This window comes from Athene noctua, chromosome 6, assembly GCF_965140245.1.
Source record: "Athene noctua chromosome 6, bAthNoc1.hap1.1, whole genome shotgun sequence".
In the NCBI taxonomy this organism is placed as follows: Eukaryota; Metazoa; Chordata; class Aves; order Strigiformes; family Strigidae; genus Athene; species Athene noctua.
The window spans coordinates 43,533,823-43,557,340 of NC_134042.1; the positions used below are offsets into that span (position 1 = coordinate 43,533,823).

Here is a 23,518-nt window from a genome sequence, read left to right on the forward strand (position 1 = left end):
AAAAAAAGGGCTTTACAGCATGATGGCATTCTCCAAGCTTCCATGTTTGGAGGTACCATGGAAAGTGCTGCTGTAGTCCCAGTAAGGTGGTAGTGACCACGGGCAGCACAAGCAATCCAAGCCCTGGCTGAAGTCTTCTGCCTCTGCTACATCTTCCAAATCAGTTCCACCCACCAGATTAACCCACCCCAGCTGCTCAGCAGCACATGCCCACTTGCAGGCTGTTGCTGCCCAATATATGGGAAGCCAAGGTGGTTCCAAAGCAGGTTGGAAAGGTGGGATGTGAGAAAAGGTAGAAGGGTGTGGGTTTGAGCGGTGCATGTGGAAGGGTACATCAGGGCGATGAGGGCCTGGAGTGGAGGGCTGTGGGTTTAGAGAGAGGGTGACGCTGGAGGAGACAAGAATGGGGTTCTTGGTCCCTACTGATTTAGGCTCTTAAGAATATTTGGGCTCTAGCAGAAGGTTTTATTTTGTTTGATTTCCAAATATACAGGAGATGTAGCCTTTAAATCCTGCTTAGGGTTCGGCATTGCAAAAGGCACATCTTGGCTATGACTGCACTCGGTGCTAGGGAAGAACAGATTTATGGGACCAGTGGGATGGGACATGAAGCATGTTCATTTTCAGAATTAATCTGTTGGACCCATGTACAATCTTGTGAGTAATAAGAACGCTGAAGGTCAATCTTTATTCTCAAGGACACTCGTTCAGGCTGTACTGTCTTACGCAGAGCTATAGGGTATATAGTGGCCATTGGAACGCAGCGGTACGAAAGCCTAAGAGGCAGTTAAAGCTGGGGGTAGGTGTTGAGTTTTAACTACTGGCTGCAAACTACACATGCTAAACCAAACATATTCTATTTGATCAAAAGCAACATATGTCACTTTGAGGCATTCAGTTTTTCATTGAGAAAAAAATGTTCCTATCTAGCTGCAGGTGACACTTAAAATACTATTATTTTTAAAAGTCTATTATTTTTAAATAAAAGCAGAATATTTAAATGTTAACCTTATATGAAAATAAGGGTATTTGAGACTCCTCATAAGAATTAACTAGCCCACAGCTATACCAATGTTTCTACCAACTCCTCGTGTGCATTTGGGATTTACATTTGTATAGAAACAGAACTGCAGCCTGACCTAGGACAGATGCCACCATGTCCATGGGAAACTGAGATGAAGGTGAATTAAACGAATGAATCTAAGGAAAGGCTTGAAAATGTTGGGGTGTTTAAGGATCTAGTTCTTTATAGAAATAATTTCTGCATAAAAACTTCTGTGATAGAAAAAGAGGAAAATTGCAATTTGGCTGAAAATGTTTTGGTTCCCATTTTTATACAATAAAAAAATAAGTTTCCATGGATATATTCCCCAAGTGGGCAAATCATTCAGCACTTAACCAAGGGTTTTTGAAGCACTTTAGATAACGTTTGACAGCTGTTTCTCTTGTCTGATGGTTCTCAGACACCAACTGCCATTTTTAAAACACCTTTACCTTTGAACAAGAGCAAATGTTTATTTCAGTTCCCAGCCTCCGGATTCAGTATTTATCCCACAGTTTAGAGCAGATTTCAAAGAACAGCTTTGGATAAGAGAGTAACATGATCATAAAGAAACTGAAAAACCCTCTGTGTTGTGCTGACCCCTCCTGTTAGTGTGTTGCTTGTGCTTTGCACAAGGTGGAGGAACAGACAATACTCATGTTCCTGTTCTTTGCTAACAGCACCAACAAAAAAAACCCAGCTATGGGCTAAGATCTTTTATTTCTGTACTCATCAGGATGTGAAACTGTTAGATGAGCTACCTGCTACAGATGATCTTGTTGGGCTGCACCATTTTGTAAGGGCAAAGTGTATGTGAATCTCAAGGGGACTGGGAGAGAAAACATTTCTTTTTGCACGGTATGTACCCAGTTTGCAAATGTCAAGATAATCCCAGTGGCAACAAGAGGGAAAACTTTTTACATTTAGTAACATTTATTTATGCATTCGGTATCAAGTACATAAGTGCAAATATTAGGAACTACAGAGAATGTAATACAAATTGTAATAAATTTAACATGCTGGAACTTTCCAGTTACCATACATGTAAATCAGCCTGTCAATCCCTTACAACAAAAGTACTGGGTTTTGTTTTCATTTTTTTGAGTTATACAAAACTGATTACCATAAGTACCGATTACTGTTTATTTTATTTGTGCTGGAAAACACTAAAACATCAGTCTACAATTCTATATAGTTAATAAAGATGAATCCAACCAGCAACCCAGTGACATAGAAGCAATTTTAACTATTGCATCAGTGCGCTAAGCAGGAAAGCCCCTAGCCACATGTAACATTAAAAGTTATAGAAGCAATGCCAATAGAAGAAGGAAAAACACTAAAAAAATAAAATAAAAAGGTCAATATTATTTAGGCTCTCACCATCATGCACTTTATAAGCAACACAAAAAACCACATCTAGTACACTTTTCTCTTTACTATACTTTAGTGCTTGACACAAGTGATTGCAAATATTCTAAGTGCAGAAGCAGCAGGGGAAAAGCACTGCTTCCGAATTTTATGTTTCTAAGATTATGGTGTTGAGAAAAAAAAGAACAATAAATTTGCAGTAAAGTGTAAGAACAGAGCTGTTTCACTCCAGATTCCCCTGTTGTTCGCTACTGTAGTTGGTGAATTCTTGATGTCTGCTTTACTCTGCCTTTCTCTTAGCACCTGGGATTTTAGCTTGAATCCTAGAAATAAAGAAAAAAAAAATAAAAATAATTATTATATGGTGAGGCAGCTATTCCACTCCAGCAGATCCCTGCTTGGAGTTTATCCACGGGTAGTCCCTAGCTTGTGTTCAGTGTGGGTCACACTTAGAGTCTAAGAAAAACAAGAGGTGATGCCCATGTAGGTGTTCTTACAGGCCCCTAATTGTAATCAGCCCAGGTTTTGGTGGTAACCATGCGATATGGTCAGTGATATTCTTCCCCTCTTCATTATTCTACCATGGTCTGTTGGAAGCCAGGAATGAAGTTTAAACAAAAAATTTTCAGTACAAAGTTCTATTCCTGCCCAAGGCTAAGGGTTTTACAAAATCACATAAATATTGGCTGGAAAGGACCCCTGGAAGTCTTTGAATCAACGTCCTATGTGAGGCAGGACTATCGTCAATGAGAAATCAGGTTGGCCATGGCTTTCTCTTGAAAACCTCCAAAGAAGGAGGTTCTGGCACCTCCCTGTGTACCCTGCTCCAGTGCTGTCCTAATCTCCTAGTGAAAATGTTTCTCCTAATGTCCAACAGCAACCTTCGAAACTGGAGTTATGTTGTTGCTCCTTGTTATAACATCTGCCACTACTAAGAGTCTGGCTCTATCATCTTGTAACTTCCCACCAAGTATTTATAGGCTGCTATGAAATCGCTCCTTCGCTCCCTCCTTGCCAGGCTAAACAAGCTGTTTCCTCAGGATCTTCTCATGGGACACCTGATCTCTGTACCTCACCATTTTGTAACCTTCCATGGGATTCCTGTTACTCAGCCAACTTTTGCAAAGCCATGGCTACAAACTACTGAGGTGCACAGATCCACCTTCCAGACCAATCATCCTGTTTCAGGAATTCTCTAGTGTCAAGAACTATGCTTAGACCCTCACTGTGCCCTGAGGGATCCCACAAAAGCTTTTGATACAGGCAACACGTTAGGAATCAGAGCAGACTGCATCAAAAATTTCATTCAGATCTTCCATCTGTTCCATGGTGGCTTGAAACACTCAAGATCATGGTGCTTCCAGGTATTTGCTTTCTGTAACAGGGTGGTGTTCTAATTCCCACTGTTCATTAACGGTATTATTAACTCTAGAGGACAGAGTCCCCGAATGCAAAAACCCAGGCTTGGGGTGGTCATTAGGGAAGGGAGTTAACACATTTCTTCCTGTTTGTCTTGGCCAGGTCAAATACGGACACCAGTCCCTGTTTGGGCTGCTCTGTCCACAGCTCCCCAGTGGGCAGGAAAGGGGAGAGAAGGATGTGGGGTCACAGCTCTGCCTCAGTCTACACTCAGCTGAGAAGGCCTGTGTTCCTCCAGGGATCTGCCCCCCCACAGGCTCTGCCATGCCAGGAGCTGGGGAGGGCATCATTCACAGGGCACATTGTCCCAGGGACCACCCAGCTCTCACCCACCCCCAGTGCACTGCAACCTCACAGCAAGACTTCTGGTCAAGTCTGCTGCTGCTGAACTCACTTTGCCACAACAGTGTTTATGTGGGTCCGCACAAGTCCCAAGTATTGATCAATCTGTGCCTGCAAAGAGCAAAACAAGACCAAGTCAATCTGGCATCAACAAGGCAGAGCCACCCAGACACCCGAACCACGCCGGGCAGACAGACTTACCTGGTACTTGTCATATACAACGGGGAGAGTAAACATAGACACCACAGCTGGGGAGAAAAAGAGCACAGTGTTATATTCCTGCAGATCAGCCTCCTCCAGAGAAGAGACCTACTTCAGTGAAAACATGTATCATGCCACTTAGTCAGCTGATCCACCAGGGATCTTTGTATTAAAAATGAACTTTGTTCAAACTTCCCAAATATGGAATTTCCCATTACTCTGGGACCAGTAGCTGCAAAACACAAATTAGTTCTATCAGGAGGGACAATGTAATGGGAATAATGAATATTTACTGGAAAGGCAAATAAAACTTGGTGGTTTAACTGTGGGGAAGGCATAAGGACAGGCTCTTTTGTCTAATTAGAAATCGCAAGGGAGTTAAAAAAAAAAAATTAAATCAGTGTTGATTTTTACCCATTATCAGAAGAGTCAGGCCATTGAAGAGGGCTCCCACATAAGTCAGCAGCCACATTAGTACTGCAAACTAAATTAAAGACACATCATTACATGACCTCCACTGTCAGCATAAGAAGAAATTAGTTCACTTAACTAGCTAAGTTAATAGCACATTAGCCTTTTTTAATGTGTAAGGGGAGCTGTTAAGTGAAGCACATTAGGAACTAGGTACTTTTTCTGCGTATATAAACCCCATTCTCCGTTCTGCTGTTCACCGCTTCTCACTCTCTTAGCTGAGCTTTCACGTATATCTAGGGCTTAATTGCATACATTTAGGACTCCACACTGAGCGTGGCACAGGCAGATTTCTGCATCCAATTTTGATGCTGGCAGGGGTCATCCCACACAGGGTAACCACAGCCCCACAGTGATAATCCCAGTGACTGAAAACTCTTGAGGCTGGGAGATAGATACATTTTTCTAAAAATCTTTAGTCATTTAGGAGCCTAACCCATGTCTGCTCTCCTAATGATCTTCCCTTTGCTCTGAAGAACACCTATTTGGGTGTAAGGCTGAAAATTAATAATTACCTCAGTAGGGAGAGAAAGAAGCCTCCATAGCAGGAAATGCCACCATTAGAGGAAATCCAGGTTAACCGAGGTATTAGAGAGGAACACACTATTTTGTGGCAAAGTCATAGAAAGCATAACACAGAGATGCTTCCAGAACTGCAGTGGAGCTTAGCTGGTCCTGCAACTTCTACAACTCCTGTATTACGTATCAATACATTCAAATGCAGATTGCCAAACCTCTAAACTGCTGGAAGCGAGCAGTTGGGAAATCAAAAATGAGAGCAACTTTTGTATGTGGAACTATGCAAAACTAGGCTTTATGATGACTTTGAAGTGTAGATTGGTCCTCTAGAGAGGGTTACAAATATTTAAAGCAATCCTACTTTTAAAGAATCCACGAGGTCCTGAACGAGAAAGAGTCTCCTCAGCTCTTTGACCGTGCTGTTGACGTATAGCTGGAGACAGTCTGTGTATTTCTGAATCTGGTCCTGTGAAAGATTCATTTCCATCTCCAAGTAGGCTCTGTCAGAAACACAGGTCCAGTTACAAACCCAGGCGGGCTCACCTGGTGTTCACACTTGTGCCTGCCTATTCCATCACTCCCTCCTCTCCACACCTCATTTCTTTGCCCTGAAGCAACGTGTCCCCCTTCCTGCAGGCACTGAGCCACGAGCACACAGTCTTCACCCTGCACGACCCATCTCCCTGGGCAATTGCAGGCTGTACTGGGGCTGTTCGCCTCCAGCCTTGCCCTCTCCCCACATAGAGCCTGGTCTTGATGGGATCTCTCTCTTTACTCCACCCAAAAGAGGATGTAAATCCTAGCTGAGGAGGGGTCCCCACAAACTTCTGTGCAATGCTGCTGCCGCAGAAGGGGACATCTCCTCCAGCTGGCAGCCTCTGGAGGAACAAAAGCTGCTGTCTGGCCACGTGTCCCCTTTTCTCTCCTCCACCCCACCACCTGCCCTGCACCCCACTCTGAGCTATGCCCATGTCGTGAGCCACGTCTCAAAACTGACACAGGTGAAACAGAAAGGAGCAGCACGCCAACAAGACTTCTTTTCAGTGTGTGTGTTCGCAAACCAGACCGGTTCCATCACTTCGTTTACCAACTTGTTGGCACAGCAGAGGAGAAAGGATTGCTGCTCTCCTGTAGCAAACCCAGACCCTGTGGAGGGTGGGGAGGGCACTGGCACTGGCACCAGCACCACTGCCTTGGGTGATGGACTGCCATGTCACAGCCAAGCAGTGCTGGAGAAAAGGCATAAAGAGTTTCCCTTTACACCCAGAAGAGTGTGCCCAGGAACAATAATCTTCCTGCTTGCAGAGATACTGTATTATCATTAGTTTCAATAAAACTCTTCTCTATTTGCTTAAAATTTTCTGGATTTTTTGAATTTCAGGAAAAAAATCCCATGTCTCAGAGGATGATGGCTTTTTGTGTTGGGTTTTTTTTTCCCCCCAGTATCTGAGCCAATACAACCTTACAGCTCTTGAGACACTGGACAACAGAAAAAATTATTTCCCTTGTTATAAGCAAGTAAATAACTTTACCCAGTATAAAAGTGGCAGCTAAAGAAATGTGAATCACCACTGGGAATGGATCCTTTGCAGGATAAATGGCCCCTGGCTATGATGGCAAAGCACTCACTTGAAGGGGTGGCCCTCGTCCGTCTTCTGCACAGCCTGTAGGACCGATTTGTAGATTCTGAAGCTAATGGTGGCCGAGAGGCCGGCGAGGGCCAGGTAGGCCACAACACTGACAACACTGAACTGGGTCAGGGAGAAGAGCAGCAACAGGAGACTGCCAAACACGATCCCTGTCTGCTTAATGTCACGCCAGTACAACAGGTCGATAGCTGGGGAGAGAAGACCAACATGTTAAAGGCATGAGCTGAAAGGGCACCGAGGATGGCCACCATGGCCACTGCGATGCTCACAGTCCTTGCAGGAGTGTAAAGGGAGGTGCGATGCTCCTGCTCACATCAGTGCCCACAGGAACTCCTCAACAGAAGCACTGAAGTGACTTCAGCAATGCACTAAGGAAATTACAACCGATGACCTACTTGAAATCCTTGTATTACTTCATGCGTCTGTCTCTGGGTTAGACAAGATGGATATCTCCAACTGCAGGATGGTGGATCTCCTGTAGCAGCAAGGCAAATGCATGCTGGGGGTTGTGTTGTTGCTAGGGTTGTATGGAAGTTTCTACCCTAACTTCCATTTAGCTACTCTGGAAACCTGATTTTTTTGTTGGTTTTGTTTTGGTTACAAGTCCAAATGCCAAATGCTTGATCAAAGCGTTTTCAAGTTTTGGTTGTTGCTAAACGAATGAGAAAGTTTGGGGTTAGCCACAATAAACCACTTTCCCATTCAAAGTTTTGACAATATGATTTTGTTATTTTCTAAGTTTTGAGAAAGGAAAAGACTCCTGGTTTTACTACTGCTTAATAGTTACATGGTAGGAAACCATTTTTCAGATGGTACATTAAAATACAGAACAAATTCTTTGCTACTGCAAATCCAAACATCTCCAAATTATTAAAAAAAACCCTTTCTGCCTTGTTAGATAACTTTCCTTGTCTAGATCCATGGGAGCTGTTAGAGCAAAGCAAGTGAAAAAAAAAAATTTCCAATCAATACATTTTTACATTTGAAAAGCAGTTAATTTTGACAGTATTTTTCACCCAGTTTGTATAGTTTATTCCAACCCCTCCAACAATCTTGCCATCAGGAATAGCCACTAGAAAAGCAAAATTTTATTAAATGCTTGCTGAATATCCAGTCCACAAATGTGAACTTAATTTCTTTACACCGATAAACTGTTTCTGAGAGAACTCTTAATCCAGGCAAAGAACATGCTTGTGAAAACCTAAACGAAAGAGCTTTAATTTCACACGCTGCACAAGTCCTTATGAACAGCTTGAACACACCACCAGCCAAACAGATTTCATAGATGCCACTTGTCAAATCATTCTGAACAAAGAGTAAATTCAGGAAAACTGCAATCTGTCAAAAAAATTTTCACAAATACAAAAAAGAAACAAAATTAATCCAGCCTAGTAGTTCTTATCATCTAATCTCCAAAAATTGTGAGTCACCATGGCATGTTTGCTTTGAGTCAATGAGCTGTATTACTCATTACTATTACACATATTAGCATTGCTTTTCAAAGTGATGGGCTTGAATGCAAAAATTGCTATTGTATTACTGAGCTCTTTTCTCTTCATGCAACATTCACATCCTACTGTACTCTCCATCATTATACACAATACAAAAATTCTTTCATATTTTTAAGTGCCAGCATTCAGCCCTGGACTAGGGAATGCTGCAAAATGCAGTTACAGTGTGGTCAGAGCATATGCCTGTATCAGGGAGGTTAACAGCAGACCCAGCCGTATTGATGCAGGCGGCTGGAGCTCCAGTGTTGAGGTGCTAGAGCATGCAACTTGCAAACCATCTTTACAAAATGGCATCCAGAACACAAGTGTGCAGTTTTTACCATTTTTCATACTCTTTTTCAGTCAAGGCGCAAAATTCTGCAGCACAGCAACTAGTGTGCTTTCACCAGTGAGCATTTGGACAGGAGGTATTATTATTCACAGCCAGATCATTTTTGTGCTTAAAAATTCCTCTGTCAGGGGGTAGTTTTGGAAATTTATGCAAATCTCACTTTCTGAGACACTTAAATCACACAATACCTTCACATTAAGTGAAACAAGCACAGGTGAGCTAGCTCAGGATGCTGGACATGGAACATCATCTACTGATAAAAGGCCACGCACCAGGGGACAACACTACCTGGGATGCATGCAGTAGACAGGCAAACAGATGGGAGCTGAGCCAAAAAATACAAAATCCCACTCCAGTAGAGTTCTCTGAGTCAATCACGATTGATGATGACCCGAAATGAGCAACTAAGCCCTCTCTCTTCCTTTTTTAGGATGACAAACTGCATCTTCTCATTCCTCTTGACAAGGAAGATGCTGAATTACTCAAGACAGGTGTATATATCTATCTTGAAACATGCCCCTTTCTGCCATGGAATATTTACTAAGCTGTATCAGGTAAGGGAAGACTTGCCACAACTCAAAAGCAAGATGGACAGAGGCCAAATGACACAGTTCTGGGGATATGTGCATGCCTGAGAGAGGAGATGAAAAGGCAGCTGGTCTCTTTTGACAGCCAAATGAGACCTGGGAGAGAGGGATCCGGTGTCTTTTAGACCTGTGGCAAATATTCTCATGTGCATGGAAAAAATACTTGCCAACTGTTAGGAGGAAAATAGCACAGATGAGGGAGAGATGAGTTGAATGGTTTTTACATGGCTGTCTCAGTGCCCAGGTTCAGCCGGGGAACACAACCCCCCCCTCCCACAGCCTGCAGTAGGTCAATTGGGATTTTCAAGGGCAGGAACCAATCTGCCTTCCCCCCCATCTCCCTCACAGGGATGGAGAGCTGCAGCACTGCTGCCATGTCCAGCTGTCTGGGCAGGATTTCCCCTCCTCTCCCTTAGGGAAAAAGGGGTGAGCCAAACAACCTTGCAAAAGGCAGTGCAGGAGGGAGGTGAACCTCACCACTCCTTGGACAGGGAAGCAGGAGAAGGAGAGTTCAAAGCTAGAAATCCAGCCATGATCCATGGGCTTCCCTGGAGAAAGCATGTTTTTGCCAACAGGCCTCAGGAATTTGAACTGCATCACACCTGAGCTACATGCCAGAGCCATGTTTGCTTGTTCAGTTGCTGCTTCAGTCACTTCAAAGGCCTTTCACACAAATAGGATAGGATGGGATAGGATGGGATAGGATGGGATAGGATGGGATAGGATGGGATAGGATGGGATAGAATAGAAAAGAATAGAATAGAATAGAATAGAATAGAATAGAATAGAATAGAATAGAATAGAATAGAATACTTCAGTTGGAAGGGACCTACAGTGATCATCTAGCCCAACTGCCTGACCAAAAGTTAAAGCATGCTGTTAAGGGCATTGGCCAAATGCTTCTTAAACTGACAGGCTTGAGGCATTGATCACCTCTCTAGGAAGCCTGTTCCAGTGTCTGACCACCCTCTTGGTAAAGAAATGCTTCCTTACCAAAAGGGTGCTCAAATATATTTTTATCCTACATTTCCTTACATAAATGCATCTCCCTTAACAGCAGGCAGAGGTGCACTGGGTGCAAAACCCCCTAGCTGGGATCCTTTGCCTGGCTTCCTTGCACTGTCATTTTCTCCTGTAACTGTTCACACCAGACCAAACATACCTGTCACATCAGTGTCCAGTGTTGTAAAGATACCAAGGGGCAAAGGAATGAGAAATTTGCTCCTTCACAGAATCATCTAGGTTGGAACAGACCTTAAAGATCACCTAGTCCAACCATCAGGTGAACCCAGAACTGGATGTATCAACCTCTTCCACACCCTCTTTTTTATTCTGAATGGGAATGTTAATGAAAGATGATGTTGTCCACCACATTCATGTGTCTGCTTTGAGTTTCATCTCATCCTATATTCATATAAAACTGGTTAAGACAGCAAACAACTCCCTCAAACACTCGCTGACCCCATGTGTTCACTGCCCTTCAACAGGTCACAAAATATAAATGGTGGCCCAGGTCTCTGATGAAGGGTAGCTGCCTGTTCATGCCCACACCCCTTCCCTTGCAGGCTGAAGAGATGACCACCCAGGCTCTGACCAGCCTCCGCAGCACACAGAGACGCAGTGAGTATGAGGATGGTGGGGTCGGGAGCTGAGCTAGAGCTGCACACCCTCACACACACCCCTCTCTGCAGAGCCACTTGCCAGCACACGCTGGCCCCATGCTCAGCCAGGCTGAGATGGGCTTTGAGTCCAGCTCTTACACAGGTAGGGTATTCCCCAGATAAACTGAAGAAGAGGGGAACCCTCTGACCATGAATTAATGACCTAATAATTGCTTGCTTTGGTCAATCTATAGGGAAAGAATAAAGGGTCCTAGTGTGATGAAGGGTCCTGCAAGCTCTGGGTGTGCCGCAGACAGCGCGTGCGGGTGCGTGTGTGCACAGCCCTGCCCAGACCCAACTACAATGGCACGATTCTGAGCCACGCACGCTGAATATGCATGAAGCAGGAGGCTGGTGCCACATGAGCCTGTCAATATGTGATGTGCATGCAATCGGACAGTGGGTCAGCCTGCCTGGCTAAGCAAGATACACTTCTGAGAACCAAAATGCCAACTTCAAACCACCTGAGGTTTGCAGCTAGGATTTGCAAACAGGGTTTGGAAAATGCACTGAAAACAGCCTCGGTTTCCCTGAGGTTTGGGTTCCATCTGTTTTGAAAATCCCCACTGTAAAATCTTGACCATGCCCATTAACATGCAGAAGCTGTTCAGCTGTAGCTTTCCATGATCTCCCTTTGGCCTCCTGGAAGGAGGGAAGCAGCGTCGGACACTTTGCACTCTTTCCAGTACAACACACCAGAGCTCTGGCTCATTTGTGGAAGTATAAAAAGACTCTGGGTTTTGCCAGAACTGCCTCAGACTCAAAAGTATTTGCATTCATTATGGAGGACTTGCCAGTCTTCTCTAAGACAGCAGTGCTGCAGGTCACTGCAACTGCCTTGGAAGAATTTTTCTGGAGAAGCATGTGTGATAAGCTATTTATCTGAAAGGATCACCTGCCTGTGTTTTTTAACGGACAGCAGAACTTGTAAAATGTTACTCAAGTAGCCTTCTACTTGAAAATTTTCAAGGGGGCCAGATCAGTATCTCAGTTATACTTTATGGTATAACTTCATCTCATTAAACTAATGTGAGTCCTCCATTTGGGGCCAACCCCCAGACTAACGATGAACAAAGGCAAACTCTATGATACAACCACCCACTTGTTAATATGAGTAGCTGGTGAATACCCACATTTGTGAGGCAAGCTAAAGGTAATATCACAAATATAAGTAACAGCAGCAGCATGCAATGCTTGTGTCAGCAAGCAACTGCTCCTGAGTAGAGTGCCTGAAAGCTCTCCCAGCCATCATCATGGCTTTCAGCAGAAAATGTTTCTGCTCCTCAATCTTTGGCATCAAAAAAGCCAGAAGACAGACCCGGGGGCTGGAAAAAGCAGTGCTGGAGGCAAGAGGTGAACTACTTGAGACAGCTGAGATGGACTAAGCAGTGATGCTCCTGAATCCATTCTCCTCGGGACATGGTGGAAACATGAGGACTGGTCTCTGGCGGTTTATGTGGTCCCCAGAGGCACTGTGGTGTGGGGTAGCTGCAGCCCAAGGCTCCTGAGTGGAGATCCCAGAGATAGAATAGAGGATCCAAACCAACCTGTAGCTAAAATCTCCTCCTCACACCTTCGGACTCCTGCGTGGTTATATTTTTGAAAAATACTTTTGTAAGAGAAATGGGGATCTTTCCATTCCATTAATCAAAGAAAGCATTTTAAGATGAAAATTAAATGATAACCAAGCACAGACTGGACAATTCACATCTTCCATAGCTTATTCCTCCCCTTCCTCTGAAAAACCTGTTTTCTCCTTCTGACTTTGCAAGTTTCTCCTCTACTGCAACAAGAGCATGAAAAATGAACATGCATCAAGCAGCATTTATGTGGGAGTTAGTACAAAAAGTGTGTGCAAACCCCTTGGATCCAGCCTTCAAATAAGGCCCATGGGCCTTGATGATCGAATAAATGGTTATATGCTCTTCAGCATACTAATAACAGCCTTATATGTGATCAAGCTGCCCTACCCACAATGGAAGTCCCACAGGGCCTCCCTAGAATGTAAAATCAATGGGTTTACAGCTTCATTCCCTATATAATATTAGTATTAATGAGAAGTGAGAAAAACTTGTGTACAAACATCCTTTAATTCTGTATACAGCATAATATTATGACCATAAATATAAATAAGTTCATAAGGCATTTCTAAAACCTACTGGAAGTGAAAAGATCAGGAAACATAATTTAATAAGGGCAGTCTTGTTTATAGCATTGTTGCAACAATATTTGACAACAAATGCAACAAAGCTGTGAGTCTGAATAGAAGCAAATATTGCTCATGCTCAAAGAAATTCCAGTTTGCAGCTTTAACCACAGGCTGCAGGACCAGGTTTCCCTTTCCTCTCCAGCGAATGATCCAATGTGGTCATTGCTCTCCTCCCCACAACAGATCTGACTCAAATGTAATACAGACAGATACACCATTTAATGAGCAGTCTGGTGCCTTCAGGAGACTGCTGTGATTAACAGCAGAGCCAAGACAGAATATCTGGGCTGTTTCATGAGGCATCTCTCCTTATCCTTTATCTCCAGCCTTGAGGGATCTCGCCATACTTCTACCTCTTGTACACACTTTGTCCATTCCTGTCCTCAGTTCAGCTTTATACCTTTATTATCCACCTGCCCCAAGACTCAACTTTAAAGTTCAGATCTTTTTGGTCCCCAAACTCTGATTAGAGGAGGCCTGGAGCAGGAATAGAACCAGGGAAAAGGGAAGTCTCGATAAGATGTCCTCCAAGTTATATCCTATTACATCTGCAAGATCAAAATGTGAGCAAAAAAGTATTGATTGATTGCCTTAAGTGAGGCACCAGAGTGGGCTTGAGTAGGCAGAAGAGGATTTGCAATAAAAAATTAGTCCTACAACTATGCCATACACGTCTTTTGTAATATTATTTAGCATTATATTATTATTATTATTATTATTATAATTGTTATTGCTATTGTTGTTATAGTTTTCACATAAGAGATGCTTTGAGACCACGATTTAACATAGCAGCAGTAGAAAGCCTTCTCCACACACCTCCTGCTGATCAAACCATACCACTACCTGCCTTGGCCAGTTTCTATGGAGGATGTTATTGTTCTCACCTTAAGTGAGCAGAAACCAAGGAGATCAAGCAGAGTCCCTGAATGCACACAATGCTATGGAAATACTAAGATTTTCCCGAGATGCTCCTAGAACCAAAATAACGGACCTGGACCCTTCCTAACTCTATCCAAACATCTGAAAATCAGCAGATTTTCCACATGAATGGCTCAGACCTATGTTATTTGTGAGAACTAAATAATGATGTGTAGAGAGTACCCCTTCTGGTACCAAAAAAGCCTCACCAAAACTCACTCCCCAGAGACACAGTGAAAGCAAAAGCAGCCCTCCAATGCTGCCTTCAGCTACTGCACCATCATCACCCTCTTGCTAGAGTTTAAATTACTCCCCAGGGAATACCTGATAATAATCTTACTTTTGGAAATTTTTTTCCTTGTTCTGGCAATGAAAGAATATTTTCCATCTATTTGTAAAGAAAAAAAAAATTACATTCAGACATGGCACAGCAGGTGTGCAGAGCACATTTTGGCAGAGCTACTGAAAATCTCACTGATTTTTTGATACCACCTAGGTCTAGGTGTTTGGTGGGATGGTTGGCAGTCGAACAGCATGAAGGTCATCTAAGAGAGTTTGTCCTCTTAACTTTAAGCTCTTGATCTTGCAGTTGTATTACCATCAACAGCAATGTGCTTGAGGAAGGATTGATACAATTTCTGCAGCAGTGACAAAAAAATAAAGAAAATCTGAAAGTGGAAAAAAATCTCGACAAATTTCATTCAAATTTCACAGGAAATCAATGGTGAAATTAGGAAGTCAATTCTCATAAATTAGTGACGTTTTGTGTATCTATTAACTAAATTGGTCACATCAGGTGATGGATGACTTGGTTCCAAGTTCCTTTAGCTCTACCAAGGTCCAACATAAGAATCAACTACTGGGACAGATCTTTAGCTGCTGAAAAGAGGGAGAGCTCATTTGAGCAAGACAAGTGGATCCCAGCTGAGAGTTCAGCCCACAATATTTTCAGGAAAGCACTGAAGGTACCAACCAGCTGAAGTTACCTTCTCATAATAATAACACTAATTAGACAGGCTTCAGAACTGCCAATAAAATTATAGATTAATAGCACGCATCCATATTATTGCCACTGAACTTCTTTATCAGTCAAAGTGGGGAATGCTGCCATGAATAGTTGGTGCAGCTTCTCAGCACCCTTTGGAAACCAACTAATGTATCAATCAAAGCACGAAAACTGGTTCTCTGGAAACAGCTGCCAAGAAAATGCTACTCAGTAACTGCAGTCCCAGTGCAGTTATGTCAACTAGATGGATTTGATGAAGTCTGCAGTCCTTTTCCACATTAAGTTATAATCATAATGTGGATAATATTTAAGATAATTTCTATGAATGGATCATAGAAACAGGCCCTTTTCTTTTTTAATAAGTCTTGCAGGAGGTTGAAGCTGCAGGAACAAGCATGTCATTTATGACCACCCAAGAGCTGGCGTGTAGAAGAAATGGTGGAAGAGGGAATACTCACGGGGACCACTGTAATGACATCAAACAGCTCCACCAAGTTGGGGGGCAAAAACCTTCCTAATCCAGAGAGACCTCTTCAGCAAGGCATGGGGATGAGTTCTGCTGAGCTGGGCCAAATCCCTGGGGAAGACCCAGAGACCTGCTCCACCACCTGAGCCTGGAGGCAGCCCTCACCCAGCAGCTCCCCTCCGGACACCGCACACTGCAATGCATCATGCAGCTGGCACTGGCCATAGGTTGCTGCGCGGAGGCCCACATCAAACAGATTGCCCAGTCCATGACATTTCTCTGCATGCTCATGCATTATGCATGGCTCCATCCAAGGCTACTTCAGTTTGCCTTCCAGTGCAAAAGATGATCTGGGTGTGGAAGCTGGCTGCAATTCTCCAAAGTTGCCTATGATAATATTTTGAATTAAGCATATGCCCAGCAGGGACAAATTACTCTCCCACTCCCCTGAGGGGCTTTAGCATGATCTACCATTGACATAATCATGCTGTACCTGCAGGATGGGTAGGTAAAACACATTGCAGTATTTCCAAACCTATGTAGCAGCATCAACTGCTTCATTGCGAGGACAGTAACAGTACGTTGATTTAGTGGGGCAAAGCCAAAGCTTCTCCAAGTGCTTCTGCAGCTTCTCAAGATCCCCACCCAATTTTACACCACTTAGAAGTACTATAGGAGCAAACCAATGGTACACCTAGTTGCAGACTTGACTATTTATTAATTAAAACTTACATTAACTTCAATGTCATATCTCCATAGTTTCAGTAAAAATATGCTCTTCATTTACTGGGGTTTGTGTCTGCAAATGTTATGTTCACAGACATATTCAAGAGTTTACAGAGAGGAACCATAATTCCATTGATAATGAAGCTGGCAAAATTACACAACTCCAGGTTTGCAAGAAACTGATATTCTGGGTTGAGACAGAGACTCCATGAATAATAGATATTAAAAGAATCAATGAATCAAGTCTTTAGTCTTCATTCTTCTGAATTCTAAATTTCTTTTATTTTATCTGGGACTGATCAAAGAATTTTGCCGACAGATATAATATTCTATGACTGTTTCATGTTTTCTGCAGGATCATTTCTGAATAATAAAGCACAACCCAAGAAAAAGATATGCAAATGATGTAGAAGTGAGGCAAGTGATTTATTTTAGCTGCGTTGATTTTTTCAGATCTGGGCTTTTTTTTTTTTTTTCAAATCAGCATGGGACATATTGTGTCATTTAATTTTCAGGAAATCTACCTCTTGGTTTCAAAAAGGAAAGCATAGAAGGAGAAAGCCCACGATCACTGTTAATTATTAATTAAATAAGAGCAGCATGCCCTTTGTTATTTGCTGCTTTTTTAATTTATGAAAAAATACTATTTTTTCTGATTGAGACAGAAAATATTAAGTTTGCCTCTAAATACAGGTGGTTCAGCAATCTGACTCAGCAAATTAATGTTTTCATAAGAATCAGCAAAATATTGAGCCTTTTTGGAAACAAAACAAACAAAAACCCCACCTAACAAGGAAGTTTATCTGCAAAACTCATATGAAAAGACCCTGAAGTTTGGTTGTGCTCTCCTATATAAGCTTCATGAATCACTCAATCCTATAGAAAACCCTAGCCCTTGATTAAGGGATGGAAAGCCAGAGCTGCTAGAGGCTGGCATTTAACAGGTGCATCTGTTTACTTCCCAGCTACTCATCTTCCTTAAAAAACCCCTCCGACTGTAAATAAAATTAGGTGCTGAATTAAGATTGCAAAAATATAAAGCTCCCTAGAGACAAGTGTCTGTTTGAAAGATCTCCCTCTGCCCTCCCCTCCCCAAAAAATACTTCAGAAAGGTTTTCTGGCTTCTGTTACACCGAGCTGCGTTTATGAAACTATGTCTGCAAGCATCCTAGACCCTTTAATGAGATGATGCTGTAGAGAAATCTCTCTCCCAGAGACCCTGTTATGACCATCAACATCACGTATGATCTATTCGGCATAAACATGCACCTTAAAATTAAAAAATACATTCAAACAAAGCCTGCCCAAAGCAGACAGCAGCCTGCCCGGCAGGATCAGCCGCTAGCTTTTCTCCCTCTAATCTGCCCACCGAGCAGCGTCACAGAGACTGTCTTTTATCAAAACAAAGGCTAGATGCTGGCTGGGAAGTGTGAAGCCGACTAAAAATGGCTGAAAAGCTGTCCGAGGCACCCGGGAAGGTAGCCAGCCCCACCCAGCGCAGACACCGACCCGCTCAAAAAAGCTGAAAATAAGCCCAAAACGGAGATGCTATTGTTCCCCTCACCTACTCAGCAGCAAGACAACATCATCACAATATTTTGCCCCCGAACGACTCAGCGCTCGAAAGCACAGCGATGGGATTACTTTTTTTTTTTTTTAAAAAAAAAGCAATCCTACAGCAAAGTACGAAGTGGGTGGCAATGCCGTGGCCGCCTCGGTGCTATCGCACTTCTTGCCGAAGCTGCGTTTTCTTTGTGTCGACGCTAGGCTAAGCCCTCGCTATGGGTGTGTCCGTGGGCAGGATGCACCGAGGCGCCCAACGCAACCGCCTCGAACCCTCGCGAGCCCGAGCAGGCACAAATTCACCATCGCCCGGCTTTCCTAAAGCCCAAAAGGTATGAAATCATGGCAGCAGCAGCAGCCCGACAGAGAGGAGTCGGGGATGAGGAATGACACCGCTAACAGCAAGGGTGGATGCTTTGGGAATGAGCTGTAAGGTGGGAAGGAAGGTCCTGGATCCTGGATGCTTTCAGGGTGAGACAGCTGGAGATGGGAGAAATACATTCAAAGAACAGAATTAAGGGCTTTTTATCTTTCTTTCTTAAATTACCCCCAAAGAAAAGCTTCACGGGGAGGGAGAGAAAACAGCATGCAAAGGCCCACAGGTGAACAATGCAAAAATGGATGGATCCTGCCTTTGCCTCCTCTGACATGCAGTCCTTCTAGCATGCAACACTAGAATAGATATAATACCCTGACATTTCCAGTTGCTCCAAAGACAGTCCATCTTGGTGGAATCCGCACTGGCTTGCATCTCGGAGAGCTGAGGAACTGCCGGTCCTTTCGTCGGAGGCACTGCGTTACCAGTCAGGCATTCCCGAGCATGGGTGGGTTAGCGGGTACCGCTCCCGTCTCCCCGCTCGGCTCCGGACTGATGCTGTAAGCAGCACAGGCGGAGGGGGGAGGGCATATTGTACGCGCTGCGGTCTCCACTGCAGCAAATCAGCAGTGTGATGTGGTTGCCCTAGGGAGCAGGCTCCTTTGAAAAGGGGATGCAGTCCCCTTTCAAATCAAAAGCTTGCGCTCGGCGGCTTAGCCTCCCAAGCCATCGAAATGGTTAAAGCAACCTGATGGCAAAGAAATAAAAACAAATTGGGTGTGGGTGGAGGGGGGGTTAGGGGGGGAGCAGTGTTTCCGATGTGGCTGTATGGTTGTGACTATTCATGTTCCAGAAATTTCTTGAGTGATGAAATCTAGTGTTTTCTTCTTCTTTTTTTTTTTTTTTTTTTTTTTAGCGGGCCAAACTTTAACCGACCCCTCCAGTTTTTGATGCCCCCCCCTCTCATCAGGGAGGGTCAGGGAGCAGGCAGGAGAAAACCAAAGTCAGGATCCGACCCGAACAGAGCAACCCCCATTTTTCTATTTTTTGCAAAACTATTCCAGAAACAGAAGAAAACAGCAGAGTACCCACACCACGGGGGAATCATCCTTCACCCCCAGCAAGCACGAGCACCCGCAGGCACGGGGTGATCCACATGGCCCCCCAAGCCCTCATGCCAAGCCCTGCTGCTCTGGGAGACCGAGCACTGCAGGCTGCACCCAGGTGAGGGTGTGTGGGGTATGAGCTCTGCCTCCTGTCACTGCTCAAAACCCTGCATAAACCAGAATTTGAGGTGCAAGAGTTCAGGTATACAGGACAATTTGTGAAAAAGCGTGTGCTCTCAGTAATAACTGTGAGCTCATTAATGGCTCAGTTTTAACACCAGCCTTGACACTCCTCCCCCAGGTAAGACACTGCCCTTGCCTCAGTTTCCCCATCAATAAACCACTATAAGTAACCTTGCAGAGATGTCATAACTAAGTAATGGCCACACAGTACTTAGTAAATACTTGGAAAGTAAACGCTTTACATCCACCCAACCTATTTGCCTTTTCAGATTTTGGGGAGTGGGACGACTATTAATCACACAGAAACTCCCCCAAAAGTCACCCCATTTCACTGAGGAGTGACCTGAGATAAAGCATATCAGACTTGGTCCAGTCATCACTGGCAGAACAATCCTAACTGGGGACCCCTCAGCTCTGAGGCTGTATTTAATCTTTTAGATCATGCTAGTTTATGAAATAATTTTACTTTAGCTATGTTATACTGGGTTTAGCTTTTTTAAAATGGAAACAGACACCAGCACAGACACAGTGGGTCACATACACATCAGCATGGGAAACAGAATTTTGAACCTCTCTGTTCTTTTGGCTCCAAAACCAAATGGTTTTTAATGCCTGAGTTAACAGAGATCTCCAACTGGCAGTAGTAGGTCACTTATCCTTCCCTCAGGTAATTCATCTCAGAGAAGAAAGCCCAGAATTCAGGAGAGATTCACCACAGTGTGATCTTAACCTTTACCTAGGAAACTCTACTGGGATATGGAGGCCAACAGTTATTGTTCATGTTTCAAAACTGTCTTTGAAATCCCCCAAAAGACTTGCTTAGGCTTGAATCCAGCATTTTTAGTTCCCTAACAGGGAAATAATTAACTAATTGGTGCAGAACGGGCTTTAATTGTCATTGCATATAGTAAGATGAAATAATCTACAATGTTACAAGTCTTGATTTTGTGTTCTTCCTGGCATTGTTAAAAAATGAAGGAAACAGGTTGGCAGTGGATGATTTCTCAGCATGGACTGATTGGTTTAGACCCTTTTCTGCAAGAGCAGAAAATATCCCTATTGATATATTTTGCCCTGCACACTGGTTGCAGCTCTGCAGTGGGGTTCCCAGCACCAATCCATAATACGGGGTATTTATAAGCAGTGTATATAAAACAGAGCCATCATTCTCCTAAATCCTGGAGTCCCTGAAAAAAAGCTGAAGAGACCTCAAACTTAGTGCATCAGTGAAACTCACAGCTCCTGGGCACATACCACCAGCAACACAGCAGTGAGAAGACACCAAATCTCTGCTTAGTCTCACTGTAACCCACATTTTTCAGGTATAAAAGACAAATTCCTTTTGGACAGAAGAGTGGTCCATGTACATTTAACATCCCAGTGTTGTATGAAACAGTGATGATTTCTCCTTTCTTTCATTGCTGGTAGGGTTTTTTCTTACCCTAGACTTCAGGTCTCCTTCCTCAAGCTACTAAAATGAACCATACCATCAGTTTTCCTGCTTAAATTCTTACTTCCCTTTGGAAAAGTATCTCTTCAGACCTAGCCTATGTGATTGGGCTGTCCCATATCACTTTCAGAGGTATTTTAATTCATGGGCACCAGAACCCATCACTTTACCACCAGTAACAAGAACAATGCATTTGTGTCAGAAACAGAACTGAACTGGAACTGTGAGATGAACATACTTAGAAAATGAGAATGGGCTAAGAAGGACTTCCAGCGTGAAGTCACTTATCCCAGAAGCCGAGTCAAGTGAGGGACAGAGGCAGCACCTGCAATTAACACTGTATGTGTGTCTACATAGATGTGCACAAAAAGTTTATAAAAAAATCCCAGTCAGCACTGGGATGGATCCAGGACTAAAATGGCAATTGATAAAAAATGCATTTCTACAATGAGAATTTAAATTATGCATTCAGTAAGCAGTGAGCCAGAATTAGGACCAAGCTGTTGGCCATCAATAGACTGAGAGTGAGAACTACTTCTTTGCAACAGAACTAAACCAGGACCACCAACTGAACATTTACTGAGCAGACTGGAAGGCACAAATAAGCATAGCACTGCCTGGATCTTAAAGGGGTGATACATGCAGAGATCAGAGATCTTGCCATCTACCACAGGATACTGCAGAGCTGGAGGAGCATTTTCCTGTGATCATGAATAGAAGCAGGATTAAAAGCAGTAAGTGGAATTTACTTCCCTTCAGAGCACTGTCCATGGGAAAGCTCCTTCTGCTGCAGGATGTTACTGAAACAATTACAGATCTTAAGATTTTGTAGTGAGGTCATCTAAAGCTCAATATTGATGGCACAGCCACAAGCCAAGTGGGCTCATCAGTATTTGCTTGTTAAGTAGCTCTGCTGGAGATAACAACCTGTATATGGAGGATGTGTGGGGCAAGGACTCATAAAATAAAGTACCTGATTGTTTTTAGCCCATCCTCACCTCCCAGTGAGGGAAACCTCTGGGAAAGTAGTGTATTGCTGTCTGCCTCATTTCTTTCCATCCCTCCAATGCCAGCAGGGATTGTTGGACGAGGTGCAGATTGCAGCTCAGCAAAGGACATGGGCACCCTGCCACGGTGTGTAGGTCACCAGGGTTGTGCTGTTTGCAGGGACACCACAAGCCCCACATCAGGACTAGCTCTCCAGCCCTACCTTGCTTCCCTCCAAAGGTCCTCCCACTTCCTTAGTGACCCAGCCTGCCAGTGCACCGCTGATGAGCTCTGATGAACTCAGAGTTAGCAAAATTTAAGGCTTTTTAGGTAAATTTACTTGAATTGACATAACAGTCCATAAGAACTCAGAAGTATCCACTGTTCTACCATGGGAAGAATCACACATGGCCCTAAACTTCAGGGCTGTCCCTTAAAAGTCCTGCTGGAGGGCAAGGTGGAAATCAGCATTGGTTTCAAAGAATGTTTAATCATAATAAATTCAAAGATAGAGCTGAAACTATTGCCAGTTCTGCTCTAAGTGCAGTGACTTTGAAGACACTTTGGACTCATTATGTTTTCCAGAACAGCGCTCTGCATCGCTCCACGTCAACGCAACGTGGGACACATTGAGGGCAGTGCCAGATCTACAAGGTGGTGCTGTAAGATCCTGACATTTAGCACTTCAGGAGAACAATAGCATTAAGGGAGATCATTGGGTTTTCCTTCTAAGCTAATTTGTTCTTAGTATTAGCAACAAAAATAGAGGGGATGCTATTTTAAAAGTTGCATTAATATGTTCTGAAGCTCTGAAGAGCAATGGGGAATTTTTGCCTGAGTACTCCATGCCAAGGGCAGCCAGCAATTACATTTTCGTGAGGAGGCTGTCAATAGCAGAGGGATGGGCCAGATCCTGGCTCTGCTCTCATCCTTCCTGCTGTCTTGCACAGCACATTTTCTGGGCTGCAGAATCGCTCTGAGACAGCTCAGGTGAAAGGCCATGAGCTGGGAGATGCTGAAGGCTATTGCAGGTCCATCATATCCACAGTCTAGGTGGTACATAGACAGCTCTGTCCTCGCTGTCTTTTGTCCGGGTCTTTGGTATTTTCTCTTAGTAGACTTAAGGCAGTGATGAACTAGGTTTTTTCCTCAGGTCTTTAGACAACAAAAGGAATCAATAAGCTGGTAAAAAAGACAATATAGTCTTAAACTGGTGCAATTTAAGTCTGGAGCCAAATACTCAGAACAGAAGAATCCCATGTCTCTGCATGTCACATAATGTTCCAGCTTCCCTGCAATTTCTTTTAGCAGTCCTCAAATGCCTGGGTTTATGAGGGTTTTTTCAAATCATCAATCAAAATATCTGCGTTGTTCACAAGGACAAGAAGTGTGTTTTGAGATGTGTTGCTAAATTTCTGCTCTGCTGCCTCTGTTTCACTTTCTGCTCAGCGGAACTGTTGTCCATGCCCATTCTTGCTCAAAGACTG

The 23,518-nt window shown here is 43.6% G+C and overlaps 1 protein-coding gene across 3 annotated transcripts in view; it reads right to left on the minus strand.

Annotated features, from left to right (window-relative positions):
* Positions 1-1,946: 1,946 nt before the first annotated feature.
* RTN1 (reticulon 1) overlaps positions 1,947-23,518 on the minus strand; it is a 118,789-nt gene continuing 97,217 nt past the window's right edge. The window contains exons 1-7 of one of the 3 annotated variants that reach the window (XM_074908805.1): positions 18,686-18,977; positions 6,992-7,199; positions 5,724-5,862; positions 4,787-4,856; positions 4,373-4,419; positions 4,224-4,282; positions 1,953-2,733 (exon numbers count right to left, since the gene is read on the minus strand). In XM_074908805.1, the coding sequence (XP_074764906.1) occupies positions 2,691-2,733; positions 4,224-4,282; positions 4,373-4,419; positions 4,787-4,856; positions 5,724-5,862; positions 6,992-7,199; positions 18,686-18,740 (621 nt within the window). In that variant the 5' untranslated portion in view covers positions 18,741-18,977 and the 3' untranslated portion in view covers positions 1,953-2,690. Of the gene's footprint in view, positions 2,734-4,223; positions 4,283-4,372; positions 4,420-4,786; positions 4,857-5,723; positions 5,863-6,991; positions 7,200-18,679; positions 18,978-23,518 lie in introns of those variants that run through there. The other 2 variants (XM_074908804.1, XM_074908803.1) reach the window with 2 other exon arrangements.